The 25,882-nt window shown below is 33.5% G+C and overlaps 1 protein-coding gene across 1 annotated transcript; it reads left to right on the forward strand.

Moving 5' to 3' along the window:
- Nucleotides 1-13,001: 13,001 nt before the first annotated feature.
- LOC113726319 (glucan endo-1,3-beta-glucosidase) lies at nt 13,002-15,331 on the forward strand. Its single transcript, XM_027249970.2, has 3 exons — nt 13,002-14,172; nt 14,473-14,752; nt 14,883-15,331. Exons 1-3 carry the CDS (start codon nt 13,105-13,107, stop codon nt 14,909-14,911), a joined length of 1,377 nt encoding a protein of 458 aa, XP_027105771.1. The 5' UTR covers nt 13,002-13,104; the 3' UTR covers nt 14,912-15,331.
- The last annotated feature ends 10,551 nt before the right edge of the window (nt 15,332-25,882 follow it).

Consider the following 25,882-nt stretch of genomic DNA (forward strand, 5'->3'; position numbering starts at 1 on the left):
CAACTAAAAATAGGTGGCTGTTTGGCTGCCTTATACTTCTTTTTCTTTCTTCTTTTTTGGATTTCCTTTGTTTACACAACTTTGTTACGATTCTCATCTTTTTTAAAACAAAGTATCAAGGATTTGAAATACAAAAGAATATTTAAAAAAAAAATGGGAATTGTAATAAAGTTGTGTAAACAAAGGAAATCCAAAAAATAAAAAGAAGTATAAGGCAGCCAAACAGCCACTTATTTTTAGTTGCCACATCAACAGACATAATAAGTAAAACTACGTAGTTTCATATTTGACAGGAAATTGGACACAAAATATTGGACAGAGGATCTGCTCTCCTCCCAAGGTGCCAAGTTGAAGTGCCAAAGGAAAAGATGAGGAAGATAACGAAAGGCTAAAGCTTACAAAATGAAATTTACTTGTAAAATTTTTTATAATAATTATTCATGTGATTTTTTTCTTCTAGAATTCAAGTTCATTGGGAATAATTAAGTGAGATAAATAAAAAGTACTATGCAAAATGTTTACCTAAAACTAAAATATTCTGGGACATGAATATTAGTATGCGTAAATTTTTCGCGTCATTTTTATCTTCAACTATCAAATATAGGATGCAAATCTTGAATTTGATATGAAAGAGACTCTCTAATTGTTGGCTAGTAGCCAGTGGGGCAACCCCAGTAGTCGGTATCAAGCCAAGAAAGTCACTCATGAAGAATCTTTTCCTTTTAACATGTGCCACAAATTCAAATATTTTTGTAATTCTTGGAAATTACTTTTGTAACTTTTTTTAGGAATTACTTCAAAGATTCGTCAGACGTTTCATTTGTAACACTAAGTACATATGTTACTACATTTATATTCGTGTTGGATAATTAAATAACTTGCATATCTGATTCAATAATCCAAATTATTCTATCATAAAACATATTTACTAAAAAAAAGTATATAACACCTATGTATTTTGAAGTATATAATGATATATATATATATATGTATATATATATATTTTGTCTTTCTCTATCTTAGAAGTCTCTCCTCACTTTGGGATTCTTCTTCTTCTTCTTCTTTTTTTTTTTTTTTTCTTTTCTTGTGATCCCTTTCATTTTACACTGGATGGAGTTGTAAGTAATAACTCTTATTTTACACAGACAAGTCAATATGCTTTGGACCTATAGTGCATGTTATTTTGGTTATTTTGGGCTTCTAGTCGAGCGCGTAAAGCTGTCTTCGTCATTTACCACTAGAGGGGCGAAGGAAGTCACAAGTGCCATACCACCGGTTTTATATCTTGTAACTTGCTACATAGTCCACAAAAGTCAATTTTAGTGTAACAAAATGTTGTCCCAAGAAAACAAACTAGTCGGTAGCACTCCAAAGTAAAATCCAACAAATTAGTTAGGCACAGACTATGATCTTTAGCTTTGTGGTTATCGATCAAGCGTTTTTCACGATAATTTTTGAATGATTTTAACGTAGCAACGTATATGAGAAACTTTTATTGTACTCCCTCCGTCCCACTTTGATAGTCCTATTTTCCTTTTTCGTCTGTCCCAGATTGTAGTCCACCTTCCAATTGAAAAATGTAGTTGTATTTTAATTTTCCTAAAATACCCTTATTTAATGTAAGTTGTTACTATAAACCTACCACATCTAATGAGAGTTGATTCTTTTTTTACCATCAATTCAAGTTCCCATAAAATTGTACACTATTTAATGTGAGAGTATTTTAGAAAAATAACAATCTAAATTTACTTTTCTAACAAAATTAACTATTTTTTCTTAAACTATGTGAAAAAAGAAACAGAACTATCAAAATGGAACGGAGGGAGTACATGATTAGACGTTTATGATCTTTGATTTTGTATGGATCAAGCATTTTATCATGATATTTTTGAAAAATCTTAACGGAGCGGCGTTTGTAAAAAACTTTTACTGTAGATGACTGAACGTTTTTAAACGTGTGCAAATAGCTATCGTTTAGCTATTCTCGAACGTTAGCTACTTGATAGGACGAAGTCAATATTGGATGACTGAGGCTGCTGGCTAAGGTGATGAAACTTGGCAGCATATTGCCAAATTGTCCAGTTCTGGTAAGTGCTCTTATCCAAATTAAATACGGAAAAGAAAACCCACAACTTGGGAGACTTTTGAGGTGGTTTCCACTTTTTTTTCTTGGTAATAAATGCTCTCGCAATCTTTAATACTGCTATATAATAAGTTGGATATTTTGCATCGTATATATGCGCGTATTTGGAGTATAGACGCGTGCATGATGACTGGTGTGAAAGTTTCAGCAAAATGGGCCTTTCAGCAGATTTCTCGGGCACCTTCAAGACGTGTCATGGTCCTCAAGTGATGACTCAATAAGTTCTGGCCAAGTCTCAGCAGTTTATTACTAGTTATCATCCTTTGGCTCAGGTAGCTGCTGGGATGGTGGCTGCCTCTGATTAGTCGCACATTTCTGAAATGTTTTTGGTAGTTTTTTTAAAAAAAATAGGAAATTTGGATCTTTTGGGAGATGAAAAGGTCAAAATATGTAGTCAAGTACCCTGAGCTCTGATAATTAATGCACGTATCCACGTTATTGAGTGCATTTTGGTAGTTTTCTTAGAGGATGCTGTAGGGTTCTTGCAATTCTCCTCTTAAATTCTGACATATCTTCATATTTGCTGAGTTTTACAGTATCTTTTGGGAATCATATCGTTACGTAACAATTCATTGTTAGATGTATAAAAAGAGTTGCCAATCTTAGATAATTTTAAGTTTTTTTTTTTTTGAAAAACAGGTTTTAAAAGTTTAAATTATTGACTGATTGGGTAAGAGTTTTTAAGTAAGGTTTTTTGGTAGAACTTTTCCAATATAGTGTACCAAACGTGAAAATTATTGATATCACAAAGGTTGACACTAAACCACTAACGTGCGAAAAATACAACACATCTTGTCACTCTTTGAAAGTTGTATCCCTATATACCTACCCTACTGTTGAAAGGCCATAAAATTGAGACTCTGAGGAGTCATCCAAGAATTTGGCAAGCGATCTAACAAGCATAAAAGTCTTTGAACTGCAGGTATATATATGTGTGTGTGTGTGTGTATATATATATGTTCCGACTATGGTAGTATCAACAAGCTATAAGTGGTTTCTGAAGTAAACCACAACTGGAACAAAAAAAAAAAAAAGTATTTCTTTAAGATTGATTTTTGATCTTCAAAAAAAAAAAAAAAAAAAAAATTGACCTGCACCTGAATTGCGTAGATAACTCTTAAGTCCTTGAATCTTATTATGCTTTTAATAAATGCTTTAGTTCGTATGTCATCTGTTCTAATTTTTAACCTATTATTGGGATTCATCTCATTTCTGGGAGAATTACATTAATCATCCCTCAGGTTTTGACTCTATAAGTTTTTCACCTCTTAGATTAAAATGAAGCATTTGGTCCTTTATATATCCTAGAAAAGCAGCATATTCTAGTCCCAGAGTTCATTTGCCAAGAAAGAACATGGACAAATCAAGTGAGTGACGACATGGGCAATGAGGAAGCATAATAAGGGAAAAAGTTAGGGTCCTCCATGGGTTTGAGTAAGCTTTGTTGTGCATGTGTGTGTGTTCTTTCTCCCCCCCCCCCCTCCCCCTCCTCTCTCTCTTATGTTCTTCCTAAAATGTTGTTCAAGAGATGTACTCTGGTGAAAAATGGACTATAAATGAAGTTTTGGACTATATCACAATACTTCTAAAATCTGAGGGACTAAAATGCCTATTTTAAGTGCGAGGGACTATAAAAGTATAAAATACCAAAAATATGAGGGATTACTTTAATAATTTATCCTTCATCTTTTTAAAATTGCAAATGATTACATGATTAGGTGTTGGTACAACAACCAGCTATTCAAATAATTGAGCCTTAATTACAAATAAATTACAATCCAATAAAATTGATCAACGACAAAACTAGAATTCGAGATTTGCCAAATCCCATTATTAGTTCAGAAGGGCCATCTTAAAGTGTATAAATTACAAACATTTCGTGTCTCTTTCCCAGCATATCATGTACTCTCCATGACCTTAATGTCCTAAGTACATAAAGAAAACAATACACAAAAACATGCGAAAAAGATTGATCATTAATGGCTTTTTATTGGCTTGTCATGTTCTAGACTGCAGCCTTTTTTGGCCATCAAAGTGTTTTGAGCTTTCGTCTCAAATATATATTGTCTTGAAGGGAATTAATCACTATAAATTAGTTTATCAATTAATTATCAGTATCTAAGATTGTTCCAACAATTAAAGCAGCTTAATTAACTGCCATTAGAGACAAATGCCGCTCTTTAATATTCGATTGAGCCGCCCCCTTATTGAGAAAATGCCATTTCCTCATGATTCTTACATGCTTATATAGTATTACAATAGTAAGTGAACAGATGCACATATTTTATGTGTTTATTCATGTGTGTAAACATCAAGAAGATTAGTCTTATTGATAAGGAAATATTACCCATGAGGAACATTAATTTGTCTTTAGCAGCAAAGATGGACAGGTTAAGCAGTTCTTATTACGCTAGTCTTAATCTTAACTACTGGTGTTTTAATTAAGCTTTGCTTTTCTTGTACTGGTGGCTACTAGGAAAAGTCTTATGCACTGGATAAATAGTAAGATCCATCTATATTATTGCACTAATCTTTTGGTCTTCCTCATAAGTCATGAGAATGATATAAGACCTAATCTTCTTCATGATGCACAAACTAGAATAGTACAGATTCATTCACTTCTATTATGTCAGCACAAAATCATATAGTATTAGAACATCAAAAAGGGGGGGGGGGGGGGTGTCATCAATGGTAGTGTTTTATCTAAAAATAGACGCCTGTATTTTTAAGTCTATCCACTGGGAGGAGGTATCTTATAATTTATCTTTATCTGCAGTCTGAAGAACACAAGGTTTAAGCTAGTTTCAAATTTTTTTTTTTTTTAAAAATGGAGCTTGAAAATGTTGCTTTGTCAGGGATTCTTTATTATTCAATATTGATACCTTGCACACAAGGCAAATGAACGTCAAAGTTCAGATTTTTTTTCCCCACTATGTTTAAACATGTTTAAAAAAACGTTACTAATTTTAGCTCAAATTAAATCTTCAATAGCATAATTTAAGTTCCAGCTGGAGTTAGGATTAGGACATAGAAGATGTCTGTCCTGTCAATAAACAAGTCATTAGGGGAGGATTGAGTTGGATGGTATGGGCGGAAGAATTGTAAATAGGAAGTACAGGGATCAAGACCTCCCACTTACTAAAAAAAATGAAAAGAAAAAGGTTCTTTATAAATTCAAATTTAAAAAAGGCATTTTCACAAAAAAAATGAAATAAAATAATGCGTGGTTTTTTTTTATTAAAAAAAATCTCTTTCGCAAAAGAAAATGAAATAAAATAATGTGTGGTTTTTTAATTAAAAAAGGGTCATTTTCACAAAATAAAAAGAAACAAAATAATGCGTGGTTTTAAAAAAAAAAAAAAAAAAAAAACAAGGTGGGGCAGCAGCTATTTTGATCATGATATCAAACTAAAACCTTGCTAATAATAATTAGATCGATAATGGGTTGCGGACAAGGACTCGGTGGCCTTTCAGTTTCAGTCTCCCACCAGAAATACCATGGCAACCTCACAAGTAACTTCGAGTTGGGTGGTGAATTGTGACATCCATAAACCACAATCGCGGATTACCTAATCAATTAAATGCTCGCCATTAAGTAAATTTGGTAGAAGGTCATTACCATTGGATTAGGCCATGCATGCATATGATCCCCATCTAATATATACTTAACAATCAAGCAATTTCATTCCAAAAATAACCTGAACGTAGTCTAAAATTGGGGCAAAATTAACCGATCATAATTACTCTTATGGCTTCAACATAAACATGAAAAGTTAATTTATAAATCATCAACTGTCTTGTCTTTTGTTTTTGAGTTGAGAATCTTTAGAAATCTTTTCTACATTTCAATAAAACAAATATTACAAGTTAGTAACTAAAATTTCACAATGATAGTGATTCTCCTGTTTACATGGAGTGATCTATACCTAGACTCGTGTGTAGCCATGAAAGAAATTTTCTACTTGCTTACTCCATAGGATCCATCAACTATTGGAAACAATTCAACAGAAGTACTAATTCTGATAAGTTTTAGACAACTACAGATCTATACACACACACACACAAAAAAAAAAAAGGAGGAGAAATTAAAAAGTAGCAAAAAAAAATGTAAAATTTAACCAGCTTTGACAAAGATAAACGAGTGGATATAATGAATGAAAAAAAAAATACTCGAGATGACCATTGTCTGAGTACTTGAGCCAATGAAGAGTACAAAGCAAGAAAAAAACGTATCACGTAGTGCCAAACTTATTAAAATGTTTAACTTAACAAAGAACCCTCATTTGTTTTTGGTCAAATTTGAACTTTTCTCTTAGCAGAAAAAAACTTCTGTTATAGCCTATGAAACTTGTACAGTACTTTGTTCTAAATTTTTATCAATATAGAAGTTTTTATTGTCAACTTTTGAAAGCCTAATTTCCTTGGATATGGGATTTTTGAGCATTAACTAAAGAAATATTTTGCAATTTTGGGTAGCCTTTAAGAGGATGAGGATGAAATTAGTATCACAAAATGACATTATGTTCAAATTTCATTCGTTACTCTCTTGATCCTTTTTCCCTTCATCTTTTAATATTGTTTAATTAGTTACTCTCAAGTCTGCTAAACTAATCCTATTTTGTCCCTAAATTCATTTGTTAACAACCTCAATAGCTCAAGGTACACAAGTAAATTCACCATATTTTAAGTCAACAGTGTCCCCAAAACATTATCATGGGAGGTCAGTGTAATTTTAAAAATCTCAGAAAAAGTCGGCGCAAGTGTCAGAAACCTCAGGACTCCTCCCAAGAGAGGCGAGTACATATAATGAATACAAAAATACTCGATGTGGCCATTGTCTTGAGTACTTGAGCCAATGAAGAGTACAAAGCGAGAAAAAAAAAACCTATAACGCAGTGCCAAACCAACTAATATTAGAACATTTATCTCGTGCGCGAGGAAATTGAAGAATCCAGCAGCCACATTGGACTATAAAATCTGTCAATATCTGTAAGCATCCCTTATCTGAAATTGGCTAAATGACTATTTCCATTTCTGTTATCAGAGTCAGCTGCATTATGCTATATTTGTGACTGAGCACTAAAATTTCTTGGTAACTAGAAAGGGTGATAGCGAAAGTGAGTGAACGAGTCTCCGGTCGACTGATTAGTCGGTGATGCAATGGAGCAATAAGACTTTTGGCTTAGCAGACATTTCAGTTTAATTTTCTAAAGCTGGAAAGAAAGAAAGAAATGTTTTTCATGGTTAATTTATTACACCCTTTTAATTCTCCAAAGTCAAATCTGTTGACTTATAGATAAATAGAGCTTGTGGTTGGTAAAACTTTTTAAATTTACGTTAATTAACCTAACAAGTGCTACCGCTAGCTTTAGTCAACTTCACGTGTGAATATAAGATTTCACAAATGTTATATTCAAAAATGTTCGTATGGTCTTTCTTTGACATTGAGTTGTAGATTTCTGCTTTAACTAATCAACTTTTGATGATTGAGGGATGATTTCTCTAACCTTTGTTAGCCCTTATTTGACTCAAACATGTACCAGTTTTTGGGATTTATATTCGCTCTCAGATTCAGTACCAGAGGAGGGAAAAAGGAAAAATTCCTTCTTTTTCTTCCTAACAAGTAATTTTGCATTCATCAGGCCCGTGTGTAGGTGGACATTGTTTTGTATACTGCACTTCGTTGTACATACAAATGTAGACTTAAACAGGGCACCAAAACCAATTAATAATAGAACAAAAAAAAGAAGGATTACTCATAAAGCTGTTGATGAAATTTAAAATTAAAGGTTGGATTGAAAATAGAAGAAAAAGGAGAAAAAAACCAATAATTAACAGTTAATTTTAACACAGATGTTACAAGTAGTGAAGTGTATATCATAACATGGATTGACTGGAAGATATAGGAGACGACAGCTTTATAACAGATTTATATACCAATTTTCTTTACCTTTCAATTCTTTTTACATCCTATTCACCCCCAGCTGCCAGGTTCAGTATTTGAATTGTAAACTTGACAGCGGAAAGAGCACCCTGACCATTGGGCCAACTCCAGTAACTGGATTTTTATGCCTGTACAAAGAAGAAAAGTGAAGAAAGTGTAAATTAGTTCCTTTTACATCCTTCGTTTGTCGAATTGACACATTTTACATCACAAAGTAAAATTTGCGGTAAATTAACTCTCAAAATGCCTTTATGCATCGAAGTGACAAATATCTGTACGATCATTTGAATATGGTATACAATCATGGACATGAAGTTTCAACTGTTCTATGAACAATTTGAAAGTTATCTGTTGAGTGTTACGTGTAATAATTTGTTGCAAAGTTTCTACATCAAAGTGGGACTACTTAGTACGAGTGATTCAAATTTAAACCAACATTGGTATTATTACGAGACAAATAATCACGAGCCAGGGTGACAAAAACGCGTTCCAGTTTTCTTGATCTGTCGATATGGTTCCAATCTCTTGGAATAGTCTTAATGGCCTACACTGATCAACTCGGAGGATGTCCATAATAATGTAATCGTGCATTACGCTGCAGAATAAGAAATTCACCAGTTTTATGAGAAGAGAGAAGTGGAAAAGTTGCTGTTTTTTTTTTCCCCTTCTCAATAGAAAGAAAAAAATTGCTTCACCTACCTCTAGTGCTTGAAGATTTTCGAGGCCGTAAAAGTTTTATGTACTAGGAATTTTATAGTAACTTGGGCCCTGCAACTTTTCTGCTTTTCATTCTAGAATCAGTTACATCCCAGATGTACCAAGTTAATGGAGAATAGGATATGATTCTCAAGATCATAGAAATAGAACTATAACTCATACTTAGTTGTTTGATGCCTTCGTGCCTTCTGTTAAGCAGAGTCTTAAAGCCAAGTTTAAATGAAAGTTCTGTCCATAAGGCACCAATGTTTCCGATGCCAGTTTTGGCGATGAACTGCATAAAACATGGACGCTAAGGATTCTCCAACAGCAAACTCCTTTCCTAAAAAGAATTGCAACTTCATCCAGATTGTGGTGGATACAGGTACTGGTAAAATTGAAAACCTGTAAACCTGAGGTCATTGCAGCTTCAACCAGATTGTGTTGAATGCAGGTAATTCTGATGTGCCTCTTACAGTTACAATATGCTAGCCTTCTAAAAGTACACGTTTTCAGCGCCACTACCCCAGAATCAGTCAGAGCTGCTCTAAGTTTAGTTACAATGAATTGTCTCCTCGGAACAAAGGATAGATCAAGGAGAAAGTCTTCGTGGATCACGAGGTTCATGAGTACGCTGAGCTGCAGATGATGATGGAAGTATCGATGCAGGTGATGATATTCAAGTAGATCTATTGGTGTAAACTGATGCATCTACTTGTCACCATTTAGGTTTATTATATCTAAAGCTTTCAGGTAGATATTTTAACTCACACTTCAAAAAAAAAGTTGAATATTTTGATTGACTTTGTCTAGCTGTGCTGCAGGAATTATAATTTCCAGCATTTTATTGACTGTTAAAATTTTCAGATTCTTACAAGCTAGAGTGGAAGGAGAGAATAAAAAGAATCAAAGTTGTGAATATTTATTTCCTTCTTGTCTTAATCATTAGCTGTTTATGGAGCCTATGTCTCTGCATATCTCTCCAAAAATCTGTTCAATCAGGCACGAATTTTAACTTCTGCAAAAATATCTATTACATTGTGCCCTCATGTCAGCGACTGATAGGGTTTGTTTAATCAGACCAAATGCCTTCCAATGGATATGCAAAATTTGATGAAGGATTTGGTTCTTTGTTAAACAAGCCAGCTGAGGCTTGATTTCGGCTTGTAACTATTTTTGTTACGGACTAAATCAGCTTAGGGTGCTAAGCCTAATTCTTGTTTTAGAGCAGTGTTACATGGCTGTAGTTTGATTGGACTATATAAAGCTTCACTTATTCAATTTTGTCGAAAGGCCAGATGAATTGGAGACTCATGGCATGTTTAAAAGAGACTTTCTTTCACGAGGGTGCTGGTGCCATTTAATGCTTGATGGTTGTATATGATCACTTGCTGTTCAATTCTCAATCCCATTTCATACTAGCATAGTTTAGCTTGACTACACAAATTCAGATAAACTGGTTGTGCTTCTGTCCAAAAAAAAAAGTTTAATAATGTATTGTAAGTTCTTTTTCTAGTAGGAAAAATGTTTGGATGGATTCGATTTCGATCACTATCACATGGCAGTGCAAGTCTAGAGATGCATATGAAATCACCACCACGCCCAGTGTAAGTTTAGAGGTGCATACGAAGTGCTTCTCTCTCTCTCTCTCTCTCTCTCTCTTGCGTTTTCATCCAAAGAATTGGAAGAGTGTGTATGAAGTTATGAACAGACAATTTATTTTCCCCCACTGTTCGCAGCAATGCATCACTAGGGCAATAAATGATTTATTTCTGTCTCCAAGCCATGAGCTACCACTATTTTCTGGAGGCCAAATGCAGCACAGCAACAAAACTTGTAGCATTGAAAATTTTGGGAGACAAGCTGATATTCATAACAACTTGTTCTTGTGACAAACACAATGTGCATGATTAAAACCATAATGACCTCTGTTGCAGCTGGTTTTTTCCGGTTTAGTTTGAAAAGACTTTGAGATACCACAACATCTGAAGTCCTAATACGCTCAGAAAATTTGTCTCAACCCTAAAACGGAATGGGCACGGACAGTTGTCAATGACAATCATCCGGAACACAGTTGAACTGATTGTAATTCAAATTAAATTACTTATACATCTTTATAACCGAGGATGTAATATTATGCATGGAACTTAAATGAACAGTAACACAATACTACACTTTAGTTATAAGAATGTACAAGTTGTTCAATTTGAATGACAATCCATTTAAAAATCCTTATACCGTTCCGGATGGTTATCACACACGATCGTCCGTGCCTCTAGTCCAAACATTCCCAATTGCTGGTGATGCGAAAATGATAAAATCATACCCAATTCATCACTTTTAATAGGCCTATTTCTTGACAGAGAAAAAAAAAAGGTGCTGGCAGAACACTAGTCTTACTTAAATAACTTAAACTAACAAAGGTTCAAGATTTAGAGCTGATTTGGATTGTAAATTTTTGGAGTTTTTTAAGTAGAAAAATATACTGTAGCAGCAATGTAATAATCCAAATAGGCTCTTAATATTCTGCCCTTCTCAATTCGGGTTCGACCATCATTTTTGCGACTTAGATGTATACTGCAACAAGTTTCAGGAGTTAAAAAGAAGCGAGAACATGAACAAACATAACTGCCAGACCAAAAAAGGGATGGAATTAACTGAAAATATGAAGAAAAAGAAAAAGGAAAAATGGCTAATTTAGTCCCTATACTTTTTTTTACTGTCAATTTAGTCCTTACATAATTTTTTTGGCCAATTTAATCCCTATACTTATTTATTGGTTCCAATTGAGGAACTCCGCGGCGGCGCCACCTTGTAATTCCGATCAAACGTCTAATTGAACACTTAAGCAAGGGTATTTCGGGTACTTCACTGCTGGGGCTCCTTTTCAGAAGTAAAAATCAAAACTAAAAGTGACCGGCACACTTTTTATCACCACCGAGAAAAATTCACCTGAAACCTCAACTTTTTCTTATGTGTTCAATTAGACGTTTGATCGGAATTACAAGGTGGCGCCGCCGCGGAGTTCCTCAATTGGAACTGATAAATAAGTATAGGGATTAAATTGATCAAAAAAATTATGTAAGGACTAAATTGACAGTAAAAAAAGTCTAGGGACTAAATTGGCCATTTTTTCAAAGAAAAATAAATTTTACAGCTTGAATTTACAAGTACCAAAGAACGGCCATGGACAAAATCACAAAATACAGAAGGGAAAAGGGACTCACCAAAACCAAAATACAAAGTCCAAACCAGAGCTCCAACCCAAACCCCCACGTCTGTGTTGCCTCTCCCTCACGAAGCCCCATCACTTGCGTAGCCTCAATTGCTTTGCATGCCGCCCAAAACTAGCCAACTTCAATTCCCACGTACTACCACTGGGCTCCATCCCCGACCCCACCAACACTTTCCATCTCCCCAACCAAAGAATAATATTTAAGGGTTAATCACAATTAATTAATCCCCATAAAGTATACCTCATTTTTCATTTTACCCCCTAACCATTTTTTGTCTCACTTTATCCGCTATTGGACAAAATTATCCCTCTATTATTCTAAACTCTTATTTTTCTCTTTTATTTTTTTTCCTTTACCCTTGCGTGCTCTTTCATTTTCTTTGCTTCTTTCTTCTTTCTTTACTTCTTCCTTTCTCTCACAAAAAATTTCATCTTAATGATTGAAATTCAAAAAGAGAAATTGTAGATATTTATCTTCTCCTTAAATGATTAAAAAAATTCAAATCACTTTTCTAAAATACAATTTTTTTAGCTTTTCAATTCTTTTAATTTTGATTTTTTCTCTTTCCTTTCTAGTTTCTTATTTTATTCTAAAAAAATATCATAAGATGAAATTGCGACCTAATTAATAATCACCAATTAAAATTTGTGACACGTCACATCATACAAAAAATCAAAATTAATTTTTGATGCCTTTTAAACCTTTACCCAAAAATGCAATAACAAACTCAAAATAAAAATTTCCTTTGAGATAAAGTTTTCTATTGGGAAGGATGAAAGAAAGAAGAAAGAGAAAAGGAAATAAAAGAGAGAAAAAAAGGTAAATGAAAAGTCAAAATAATGAAAGAGTAATTTTGTTCTATAGGAGGTTAAGTTACCAAAATTAAAGATTAGGGGATAAAATGAGAAATGAGTTATACCTCAAAAGGATTAATTGTAATTAATCCTAATATTTAAAGATAAAACTTCCGGAACAGGTAAAAGAACCGTTTACATATGCCTAGGAAGGTTTTGCACTTATACATGATGGTACAACGTTGTACTCTTCCTCAATAGCAGCTACACTATTACTGTTACTTGCCAACTATGGCAACTCATTCAAGCTCTCCAGCTAAGCCCTTTCTTTTCTCCATTTCCTTCGTTATCTTCCTCCATCATTTCCTTCACCACTGGGCCGTGGCGGCGGGCTACGCCATCGGAGTTAACTACGGCACTGTCGCTGACAACCTTCCTCCACCAGCCCAAGTTGCATCCTTCATCAAAGACCAAACCTCCATCGACAAGATCAAAATCTTCGACGCCAACCCGGACATTATTCGAGCCTTTGCCAACTCCAACGTCTCCCTCACCATCACCGTCGGAAACGGCGACGTCTTGGCCGTCTCCAAGCTCCCCGCCGGCCAGTCATGGGTCTCCACCAACGTCTTACCTTACTACCCACAGACAAAAATCCACCGTATCGACGTCGGCAACGAAGTCATCGCCACCGGCGACAGGAGTCTCATAGCCCACCTCGTTTCCGCCATGAAATCCGTGCACGAAGCCCTGAGGCTGGCCGGAATTTCCGATATCCAAGTCTCCACGCCGCATTCCATGGGTATAATGTCAAGATCCGAGCCTCCTAGTTCGGGTCGGTTCAGGCGTGGGTATGATCGCGTCATTTTTGCTCCGATGCTGGAGTTTCATCGCCGAACCGGGTCGCCTTTTATGGTTTGCCCGTACCCCTTTTTCGGGTTCACAAGCAAGACTTTGGACTACGCTCTGTTTAAGCCAAACGACGGCGTTTTTGATAACGTAACTGGCGTGAATTACACTAACATGTTCGATGCCCAGATGGACGCCGTTTTCTCTGCGATGAAGAGGCTCGGGTATGATGACGTGGACATCGTCGTCGCAGAAACGGGTTGGCCTTCTGCGGGTGACCCGAATCAGCCGGGCGTGAGCTTGGACAACGCCATATCTTATAATGCTAATCTTGTCAGGCACGTGAATTCGGGTTTGGGTACTCCTTTGATGCCGAATCGGACCTTTGATACTTACATTTTCTCGCTGTTCAATGAAGACCTCAAACCCGGCATCTCGGAGCAGAATTTCGGGTTGTTTCGACCCGATTTCTCCCCCGTCTACGACGTGGGTATTCTGCGGAACCAACAGGTACTAATTGTTGAAAATTATCTAGAAGTCCAAATGGTCTTAATGACGACTTAATCAAATCGAAAACTTTAGTAATTCAATTTTGATTGTTTATCGACCCAAATTTAACGAGTATATATTTTTTTAAAAATTTTCTAAAAAATAGCAATTCAAACGAGTTTTTTAAATTCTTTTCTTCTCCATGGGGGAAAAAATCTCTGACAATTTTGACTTTCTAAGACTTGTCCTCGTCCTGGCAAATATTCTCTGTTTGCCAAATGGAAGCAAAGAGCTTACTTACATCACGACCGTTGATCACAGGGCGTGGGGCCTGCACCAGTGACGCCAGCAGCACCAGATGATAAAAAGTGGTGCGTCCCAAAAGATGATGCTAGCGATGGGGCTCTGCAGTCCAACATTGACTATGTTTGTGGCTCCGGAGTGGACTGTCAGCCAATTCAAAACGGTGGGCCTTGTTTTGAGCCCAATACTGTCAGGTCCCATGCAGCCTATGCCATGAACGCTTATTATCAAGCCCATGGCCGGAATGCTTATAATTGTGACTTCATTGGTACGGCGGCCATCACCACAGCTAATCCTAGTAAGTCATAATACCACTATACATTTTCTTGATTATCCTATTCGGGGAAAGTTTTCAATGATAATATTTTAATTGCAATTGCATGGTTATTCTAAGTATCATAGGAGAATTAAAGGGTACATTGTTGCAGGTTATCAAGGATGCACCTATGTGGCTTAGGAGGAAGGAAGAGACAATGGCACGATGCCTCGGTCTTCTCTACTGCTGTTCCCATGCTGGGCAGTTGTTATATATAGCCAATTCTTTAGGTATTTTATAATTAGAGAGAAGGCTATTTGTTATAACATTTTGAGTAGGGATTTGAACTTTTGATCTGCCGGGCAGTTGGGTGGCACTAGGGAGGGGGTGTAATTGAGAGGTTTTGGGCACGGAGATGGGAGCGTAAGGATGGGTTGGGTGGCACTGGGGAGGGGTGTAGGTGAGCGATTTTGGGTACGGCACGGGAAAGGGAGCGCAAGTGGGGGACCAAAGCCAAATCGAGAACAAGAATAATGTGATAATTTATTTCTGCCTTGAAAATATATCTAAACATGTAAAATATGTATCTACATGCGTGGGAATAAATGAATATCTTCATTACCTAGGAGCTTCACTTGGAGTGATGATGAATAATTTCTTTGGATAAGAGCAAAAGAGGACATAAATATAGACCAAATCCTCAATTAGGCCCCTAACAAACAAGTTCCACTCTTAAAGAGTGGTGGTCAATTGTTATTTGTCGAAGCAAGAATGTACTACAAGTTTATCCTCTTAACAAATTGCCATCCACTAACACAATTTATGATGGTAACACCTCGCATCCTTCCTTGTAGTCATCGTTAAATACACGAAATTTATAATCAAAAGAAAATTCCGCATGGGAATGGGATTTTACATCTTGAAAAAAAAAAAAAAGAAGTAGATGATTCGAATATTACAAATTGAAGATGAAATTCATCGAGAGCAGCTTACAACCAATGGTATCAAAAGCTTTGGTTAAAGAATTTGACCATATACAAGTTTTTCCCTAGTGATTAGACTCCTAGCTACAAAGAACTTTTAATATTTATCTCTAATTAAGAAAAAACCCTAGTGATTAATCACGTAACATAAACGCTCTGGCGACATATTGGACAGGCTGCATTAGTCTTTAACCATTTATAAATGCAAACTGCATGAAATCCATGCTTGCACCTTGGAAGAACCCTCCACAAGTATGGCAAATCATCTCTGCAACCAGACAAACAGATTCTGCATTGATCATCATCAGATCCCTTGAAACTACTATCTCCTGATTCGGAAACATCCCTTTTCTTCTTGTTTATTTTTCCTTGTTCTTTTCCTCCAAAGATGTTATCTTGGGCGGCATCGGCTGCGACTTGGGTTGAGGCCCGGCAGAAGCATAGGCAAATCATCATTAGAATCTATATATACTATACTGGGGAAAGCAAATCTGCTGATCAGCTTCTAAGAAGGAGAGATTCCAAGCAAAGAAAACGAATTACCCATGTTTCTTTCATCTTTTTTTTTCTTTGAAGCAGGAATATTTATCCTTGTTTCACTGAATATATAAACAAAAACAAGTGCCCTAATGCTTTTTCGTTTAGGGTTCTCTTCCAGGCTAATCGGCCCATGTTTGGTGATAGCAATACTAACTCGACTTGGAGATGTTTAACCATCCATAGGCCCATGATCCGCGAGGATTAATGGAATTTTAGTAATTATGATTTTCTCTTGTAATCTCAAGTTTTCAACTAAATACTTATTTTTAATGAAGAATTAGTGAAAAATACAAATAAAAAGTACGTATAGGGATTTAAGAAATTTTTGCAAATTATTCGATAATGTTCAACAAATGTGTACGATTACGAGTATTTCCAAGAATATCGTAATTTTTTTACGAGTCGATGCAACATTTACTTTTTAATGCTAAAAGAAAACCATGAATTAGTTAGCTAAAACGAGTTCTTCATGCTTGGTCCTGAATCCAAAATTATTTACGTCCACAAACTCTTGATTTTGTGTAGCCATAATAGAAGCCACGAGCACGACTCAAGGGTTGGGTGCTTGTAATTTGGTACATGAAACCATACACTGTGGTTTTAGATATAAAAACTTAATGTTTGTGTAATCACATTATGAGTATTGATAAATTTGGTTGAATATGATAATATCAATATTTGATTTGTTAAACTTTGAAATACAAATTATAAATAAAGCTTGATAAAAATTTTATGAAATATTATATGCATGCTTTCAATGTAAAAAAATAAATTGGTAAAAGAAAAAGAAGAAAAATACTATATCATGAATCTTACAATTAGCATTTCACAAAAAAAAAAAAAAAAAAATTCCAGTAACAAAATCACGTGCTTTGCACGTGAGTTACCACAAGTACATTAATCATTTTGTCTTCCTTCTCTGACTAATGTGAATCAAGTATTTGTACTCATAAATTAAACAGATTTCTTTTTTTGGTAATAAAAATTAAACAGATTTGCACAGGGTGAAGTAAACAACAGTTGATTGGTGGAGTTGTGGTAGTAATTTTTATGTACTACTGTTTATCTGCTGTAGATTCGCTACAATTATTAATAAATCAGATATTGTTACAATATTAATGCACCATTTTTGTAAAGGATTTTAGTTGTTCTTCTGTTATTTTATGATTTAAGTTATTTTCTTGTTAAAGTACTTCAATAATTTTTTCCTAAACACTTAGGAATGCAAGGATAATTTGCATTTAAAACTTTTTTTTTTAAAGACGATTCTCTTCCTACCATTCTTTATTTTAGCTTTCAAAAAGATTTCCTACAAACTGCCTCAATAGTCACTAAACTTTTTTAAAGCTTCATTTATGCCACTATACTATTTTGTCATCTACGACATAACGAAAATACCTACAAATGTAGTACGCAGCTTAACAGCCATATATTTCTACTTTTTCAAACAAGAAAACAGATAGAATGGTCCAAGCTAGAAGGTTTTTTTTTTAAAAAAAAAAACTTAAACTAGTAGATTTTCGACTCATATTTATATAGGAACCAATTCCACTTTGTGCCTCAAACTTTTATCCCATTCTCACTTTGCACTCTAACCCTTCAAATTTGTCCCACTTAAATCCAATATATAACAGTATTAATAAAAACTAACCAAATGTTAGACTTTATATACACAACATCTATGTTCACCACTTTACTAGGTAATATTCTACTAGGTGATAGTGTTCATAGTATGGCATTGAAACAACATCTATGCAAAGATTTATGTTTCAATTCACGTGGAAATTTATGACACCTAAACATTACGAAAAAAAAAATTATTTCCTGGGGGCCAAAATTTTCCTAACAAAATTATCTTAATATGATCTATTTAAATATACAGCATCTAAAAACATCAAATATTAACTTTAATTATAAAGTTTTGTCTATTTCATAAATATGCAACATAGTTATAACGAAAATTAAGACAAAAAATAATTTTTGATTAAATATCTTATGATATCACAAACCACCCAAGTTACACATTATGAGAAGATACTCCAATATGTCACCTGTGCAAATATATATATATATATGTATGTATATGTAACTATGCAATATAAATATAACTATTTTTAATTAAAAAGGATACAAGTTATGTTAATAGACCTCGAAATTTTTACATATTTTCTTAAAAGTAAATTGAACTTTGTATTCTTTCATAGAATTAAATTCATCTATGATTGAATTAGTGCTAAATTTTTCAACAACTTTCTTTTCTATGTACACAGTTAGAACTAAGTTGTATATTTGTATAGAGGCCAATAAAGTAATTATTTTTGTTTTAGCCATTGATAATTATGAATTGGGTATTTTATTATAATATATCAAATTGGGTCCATTTATTATGGATCATCAAATTATATGTTTAATTTTTTGAAAATTAAATAATTAGCACAATAAAAAATAAATAACTTTTTTTGAAGGAAAAATTAATTCACTGGTGGCTGATTCATACATACATACATACATATATATATATATATATATATACTAGGGAGGGACAGCCCGCGCGACGCGCGGGAATTTGGTGCTTGTGATTCAAGATAATTAATAATTATTGTTTAATATTTTGTAGTATAGGAACTGAAGTATGATGATTTTATCATATGATTTTAATAGAAAAATCATAAGTTACATAGTGAGTCAATAAAAATAATGTGCAATGAAACATCCTTATCGTTATACTATATAAGAATCCGTTGTGATCAAAGGTTATGTTTGAATTTTAACTGCAAAGATAAGGGTAGTTTGAAAATGTAAGAATGTTTGAAGTACAATTGAAAAGTATCCAAATGTCTCTTCTAAAACTTATCCAAGATGATAAAACATTTTAAAGTATCAATTGGACTTTTCATCTCTCGAATCTATATATGTTCGTGAAAGATCCCTCAAGCAATGCTTCTGATTTCTCCCTCGACTTAAGCTCGATCTGAATTATCAAGTCAAGTTTATCCATCAATCACTTTGCGTCCAATGTAATCTAAAATAATTTTATTTTTGACTAACTATTTATATAATTTGGTGGGTATAATATAACTTAATCACATGTTTCTTACAGAGATAATAATGCCCAAAAATGATAGATAGATAAGAAATTTAAGTGATCTTTTTCAAAGTTTTGTAGAAATTATTCAGATTTGGTGTTTTTTGTTAGGGACATTTCTTTGTAATCTTATAAATAAGTTCAAATCTCATAATTGTTCAAGATCTGAATTGAAACCATCTTGATTATAAAAAATTGGTGCAAATAATATTTTCTAAATTTGAAATTGTAGAAAATGGTAACTAAAATCAGAATAAATTCCTTATATGAATTCGAATTGCAAACTATAAGTAGAAACTGGTTAATGATATTTTTCAATATTTACTTGTATAAGTATCTAATATAACATTTCTACTTAATTGACTCGTTTGAACTATGGATAATAGTTGTTTCAATCAAATCAAGAAACATTATTTATCATTGTACAATATACAATTATGAGTAAATGAATTAATACAATGCAATCAAAATGGTGCTGTAGCTAAAGCATTTAAACTCATCAAGTTTCACTACAAATTCTTTTAGATAGCATAAAAAGGTAATTTTTTTGTATTTGAAACTATATAAACAGTATAATACAAGAACGAGATCACATGGAAAGCAAATAGAGTGCAAATGACATCTTAGTACTATGTAGCATGATTAATTTTCTTTTTTAGTTTCAATGAAGTACAAAATTCTAAGTTAATAAATTTTACAATCATAAAATTTCCAATTAAAATAAACACAAGTTGAATTCCAAATCATATTACATGAAAAAATAACTACTTGAACCATAACTGCTGGAATGTAGTCAACAGATCCCTGGAGTCAAGAATAATAGGAGAAAGTTCATGAGAAATAAGGTTATTTGACTTAAATAAAGAGATAATACCTTGGCTGAGGAGGAGAAGATGATAAAATTGCTTTTCTGATTATTTTAGAAAGTGACAACGTTATTTCAAATTGTACTTTAACCAGAGATAGAATCTCTGGGATCTACTAAGAAAAACAATACAATTAGTCAGTTTTTGGAATTAGAAGTATCAAAAGGCAAACTATATGAAGTTCTTGAATAAACCAATCATCAGAAAAAAAAAAAACTACAATCGAAGAAGACAAACCCAAAGAACTTGCCTCAATTTAAAGGAAAAGTTATGCATTCCACCAAATATTTAATAGCCATAATAAAATCAAAGAGGTGAAACCGAAAAAGAAGAAAGGGTATCGGCTAAACATGGGAACATAAATATGATAATGATTGTTCAGATAATAATTAAGTTAATTAATTGTAATTAAAATCCAATTATGTAAACATCCAATTAATTCCTTAACCGATGAGAAAGGTTTCAGGAAATTGGAAGGCTTGGATGTTAGTATAATAAATGATTAAAAGAATTTTTATGTAATTCTATCAAAATACAAGTTTTATTCAGTTGTACTTGATACTCAACTTGGCATCAAACATTGTAACATACCAAATCTGCCACTAACCTTAAATGTCTGAAAGGTTATATAAGTAATTATAGTGAAATTAAAGCTATAATGAATTGTACTCAGTGTTCCAATTATTCTTCAAACACTCTCACATTCCCAAAATAGTCTCACCTCTGCGGTTGAAATCTAGTCCTAAACTCGTTCTTATATAGTATAAGGATATATATATACACACACACACTCTTATAATATAAACTAAAAATTTTAAAAATTAGGGGGATCAACTTTGTTTTACACATACATTTACACATGATGAATTAAAATTTTCAAAACTTAGGGGGCTGATGCCCCCCCTCCTCAGCCCCCCTTAGCTCAATCATTGCACGTATATAAGTGCATCGATGGATCAAAATGTGTGCTTTTATTGTTAATATGCTTTGCCTAAGTTATTAAGGATCGGAATAATATGTACATCCTCGTGTGAAGGTAATACACTATATTCTACCATTTGAATAAGGAATTGAAGAATTCACAAAAAAAATTTTATGTACATTCTATCATTCGAATAGGGAATTAGGGAAGTCATACATTTTGTTAGGGTGAAAAATTTGACAAAGTCTATCGAAGTGACCAAGTATATAATTGGAATTCAATAATGACATAAAAACATAAACCAGTAAGTTAAAACAAAATTTAAATTAGTAGCTTTTGGACTTATATTGATATGGGGACTAATTCCACTTTGTGCCTCAAACTTTTATCCTATTCTCACTTTGCACTGTAAACTTTCAAATTTGTCCCATCTAAGTCCAATATACAAGAGTATTAACAAAAACTAATCGAATACGAGACTTTATATACGCAACATATATGTTCACCACTTTACTAGGTAATAGTGTTCATAGTGTGGCATGGAAACAACATCTATGCAAAGGTTTAAGTTTTATTTCGCATGAAAATTCATGACACCTAAACATTAAGAAAAAAAAAAGAATTGTTCCGATATTCAATTTATAAATAATCAACCGATTTTAGCTAGAAGTGGCAATTTCAATCCATATCCATTAAACCATCCAAATAAACCACACTTATATGGATTAGGATTACTAAAAATTTTGATGGACTTAAAATGGATGATCATTTAAATCCACATAAGTTGGTGAATTTAAATGGATAATCCGTGTCATCCATGTAAATCCAATTATCAAAACTGAACATTAAAAAAATAAAAAGAAGAAAAAGTCTTACAACATACATAGACCTGCTTACATAATCATTCACACACTCAAACATGCACTAACCAACCATGAAACTCTCGACCTGCTAGAAAAACCGAAAGAATTTGGATCAAAATGGAATTTTAGTTCCTCTCTTGGGGAAAGGCTTGGCTACTGCTACCACTGGAAAGTCTTTGAGTGAATTTATTGAGGGGAATTTCGCCATTTTCGTTCCTAAACTTTTACACTAAAACTAATTTCGTCTTTTATGATTTTTTTTAAGCCAATTTAATCCTCCAACTATTTTGAAGTCTTCAATGTAGGACTTTTGCAGTGGCGACACCACATTTTACATATTCCGTACAACCGATGATGGGTATATCTGTCCTTTTAAATTAGAATTTTCAATTTAGACAAACCTTTGACCATAATTCTTCTTCTCTGATGAATTTCACTGAAAATTTCATCTGGATTTATTGAAAACTTCACAAACTCTCTCTCACACACTCAAATCGAGAAACAAAATCCATGAGAAAAAAAATAGAAAACCAAGAACCAAAAGGAAAAATTGAAGCAAATTCTGAAGGAGAATCTCTCTCATACAGAATTTTAGATCTACTTACTAGCAAACTCATTTTGTTTGGTTCTGATTCTTCGATCCTCCATTCATGGTTGCTAGCAAAGACACCACCAATTGCAATAAGATTTTGAGTTTGATATTGGTCACCTGAAAAGATCTACATTCCGTGAACTACAAATTGCAACAAACAATTTCAGTTCCAAAAACATACTCGGTCAAGGTGGATTTGGAGTTGTCTATAAAGGATATCTTGAGTTGTCTATAAAGGCTATCTTCCAAATAGGACAGTCGTGGGCAGTCAAAAGATTGCGAGATCCTAATTTCACGGGGGAGGTACAGTTTCAAACTGAAGTTGAGATTATCGGTCTTGCTGTACACCGGAACCTTCTTCGATTATATGGCTTCTGCATGACATGAGGAGAGGTTGCTTGTTTATCCTTACGTGCCAAATGGGAGTGCTGCAGATAGATTAAGAGGTTTGTCTTCAATTTGTTTATGAGGACTTGATCTCTACGATCTCTGCATCTGTTTGTCTTCTCTTTTGGAGACACATACTTAGCCATTTCCGCAAACTATAACACAACCTGTAACTTTATACGGGGCAGAAAGGTAAGGGAAACATGGTCAAGAAATCTGGAAATGGTTATCTATTTTGTGGCGATGACAAAAGGATGTTAACAATTCATCACTTGGAAACTAGGTTACTTTGCTTAATCAAAGTCTGATTGATTCTGAATATTATAATTGCAGTGAAAATAGAATATGCTTCCAATGTTTCTTTCTACACGAACACTAAAGAGATTTTGAATGACAGAGTGAAGTCCTTCTTTGTGCCACTTAACGAGGTTTCTTTGTTGCTTGACAGACACAAGTCAAGAGAATCCATCCTTAGACTGGAGTAAACGCATACACATTGCTCTTGGAGCTGCTTGTGGCCTTGTATATTACACGAACAGTGTAACCCAAAAATAATTCACAGGGATGTCAAAGCAAATCATCATGAAGAACGCACTGTGAGGTTTCCATAATCCTTTTTTTGTTTTAATCTCTAGATTGAGATGATTTTTTTTTGCTGTTGAAATTGCTATCTTCTTCATGTATGCTTTGCTTTGTAGATGAATGAAATTGGATGATGATACTTGCTGCAATTTCGTTGTTTCTTTTTCACCCTTTCTGCCTGAATGAGGCTTGACAAGATATTTTTCGACTCAGCCATAGTCAAATTTCATACTAAATATTCAATTTTTGTGATGACCTTAATCTGTTTGACAAAATGCCCAAACGAAATGAGTTTGTGAGTAGACCTGAGAGTATGTTTGAGAGCCATTTCTCCTTTAAATTTTGCTTCACTTTCCTTATGATTCTTGATTTTTTGTTTTTTATTGTGAATTTTGTTTCATGATTTGAGTGTGTGTGAGAGAGTTTGTATGAATTTCTAGTGAATGGGATGAGATTTCTATAGGAGAAGAAGAATTATGGTCAAAGTTCTGTCTAAATTAAAGAATCTACTTTAAAATGACAGATATACCTATCACCGATTGTACGGAATATGTAAAATGTGGTGTCGCCGCTGCAAAAGTCCTACATTGGAGATATCAAAATAGTCGGAGGACTAAATTGGCTAAAAAAAATCATAAAGGACGAAATTGGTTTTAGTGTAAAAATTTAGGGACGAAAATGGCGATATTCTCTTTATTGAGCTTAAAGATCTGAATTTTGAGTTCAAATTGACTGTTTTTAAGTATATCTGACAATTGGGTGGGTTGGACGGGTTTTGGGCGGGTTGATATTGGATTTTCGCTTAAATGGGTTATATTCAACCTATCCAATTTTAGATTGGATTGATTTTGGGTTGGATCATTTCAAACTCATGACTCAAATATGACCCAACATATTAATTAATACATTGTGATACATAAACTCTCTCTTGTACATTTACACACACAAAAAGATTTTTTTCACATACATAATTACATTTTACATACATAAATATATTTTCATGCGATAACACACTTTCACGCACACAAACCCACACTCACTTCTTAAACTCCTTGGAAACACATCATAATAGAATAATATTTTATATTGTTTGTATTGCGAATTTTAGATAATAAATTGTACATTTAAAAATCTAAAAAAATTTGTTTACTTTATACTTTTTAATACCACTAATTTACTAAAACTTATTTTTGTCACAACTTATTTAACACTTTTACTATTCATATTTGCTCTATTGTATGTTGTAATATTCTGTGTATTTAAATTATTGAATGTTAGATTATATTATGCTCAAAAATGTAATTAAGAGACATATAATTTGTTGTATATCATAATATGGATGAGGGAACTATTAACAATGAAATAAAATAAGTTAGAGAAAAGTAAAAGAATGCAATTAGAACAAATTTAAAATTTTATTCGAGGTACACGAAATATTAACAAACGGAAGTAAGTGGCAATCGGAAAATAACAATAAAAAAAAGAAAAAAGGGAGAAAAACAACATACTCTTAAAAGGTATAATAAATTATTATAGATGTTGAGTAAGTTTAACTATTGTTATAAAAGTAAAACAAGCATGAGTTTTTATTTCAAGTTTCTTTTTTCTTTTAAATAAAAATTAAAAAAATTGATTAAAAGCATATATAAATGAGAAATTTGAATACAAATAGGTCAATGAATTGTTAACACATGTCTAAATACAAGTGGTTGGACAGATGTGTATTCAATATTGTATTTATTGTTTTGAATTATTTTTAAACAGTTTGGGTATTGGATGCCCAAATAAAAAATTCAACCCACCCAATAAATAAGTTGGGTTGTTCTTACCCAATTCAATAAAACCCATAATCCAATTGACCCAATCCATCCTTTAAAATTAATGCGTGGGTTGGATGGGTTGTTGGATTTTGGACTTTTTTTTGCTAGCTCAACCCACAAACATATTGCACATCGATCATTATCACAACCTTTGAACTTATTATCGTTGTTCTTGGTATTATTTACTTTCTGCTGGAGTTCTCCTCCAAAATCACTTGTATCCACAACCAAGAAATCTTGAGTTTGTGCAGCCATGGAGAGGTGGAGTCCATGAGCTCGATTCACAGGTTGGTTGACCTGCTTCTGTTCTTGTACTTCCATGCGTGAAGCCATATATTATAGAAAGAAAATCATCAAGAAAATAAATAACATTTCAAGAAAAATCAGAAAAAGGCTCGGTGCAGCTTCCAGAATCATGGTTTAGAATGTGGAGAAATATAGATTTGGAGGGTGCAAAAGATTTATTTTTGAGAAGTACGTGTATTTTATTTTACAATTGGTGAATGACAAAGAATGGTATGGTATAGAATGG

Source organism: Coffea arabica, chromosome 1c (genome assembly GCF_036785885.1).
Source record: "Coffea arabica cultivar ET-39 chromosome 1c, Coffea Arabica ET-39 HiFi, whole genome shotgun sequence".
NCBI classification, from domain to species: Eukaryota; Viridiplantae; Streptophyta; class Magnoliopsida; order Gentianales; family Rubiaceae; genus Coffea; species Coffea arabica.

What these genes read in the sequence shown, in the direction of transcription:
- LOC113726319 (XM_027249970.2), top strand. Translation starts at nt 13,105, where the DNA reads ATGGCAACTCATTCAAGCTCTCCAGCTAAGCCCTTTCTTTTCTCCATT. An exon ending in GTATTCTGCGGAACCAACAG is followed by an intron (nt 14,173 to 14,472) that starts GTACTAATTGTT and finishes CGTTGATCACAG; the next exon opens with GGCGTGGGGCCTGCACCAGT. An exon ending in CATCACCACAGCTAATCCTA is followed by an intron (nt 14,753 to 14,882) that starts GTAAGTCATAAT and finishes ACATTGTTGCAG; the next exon opens with GTTATCAAGGATGCACCTAT.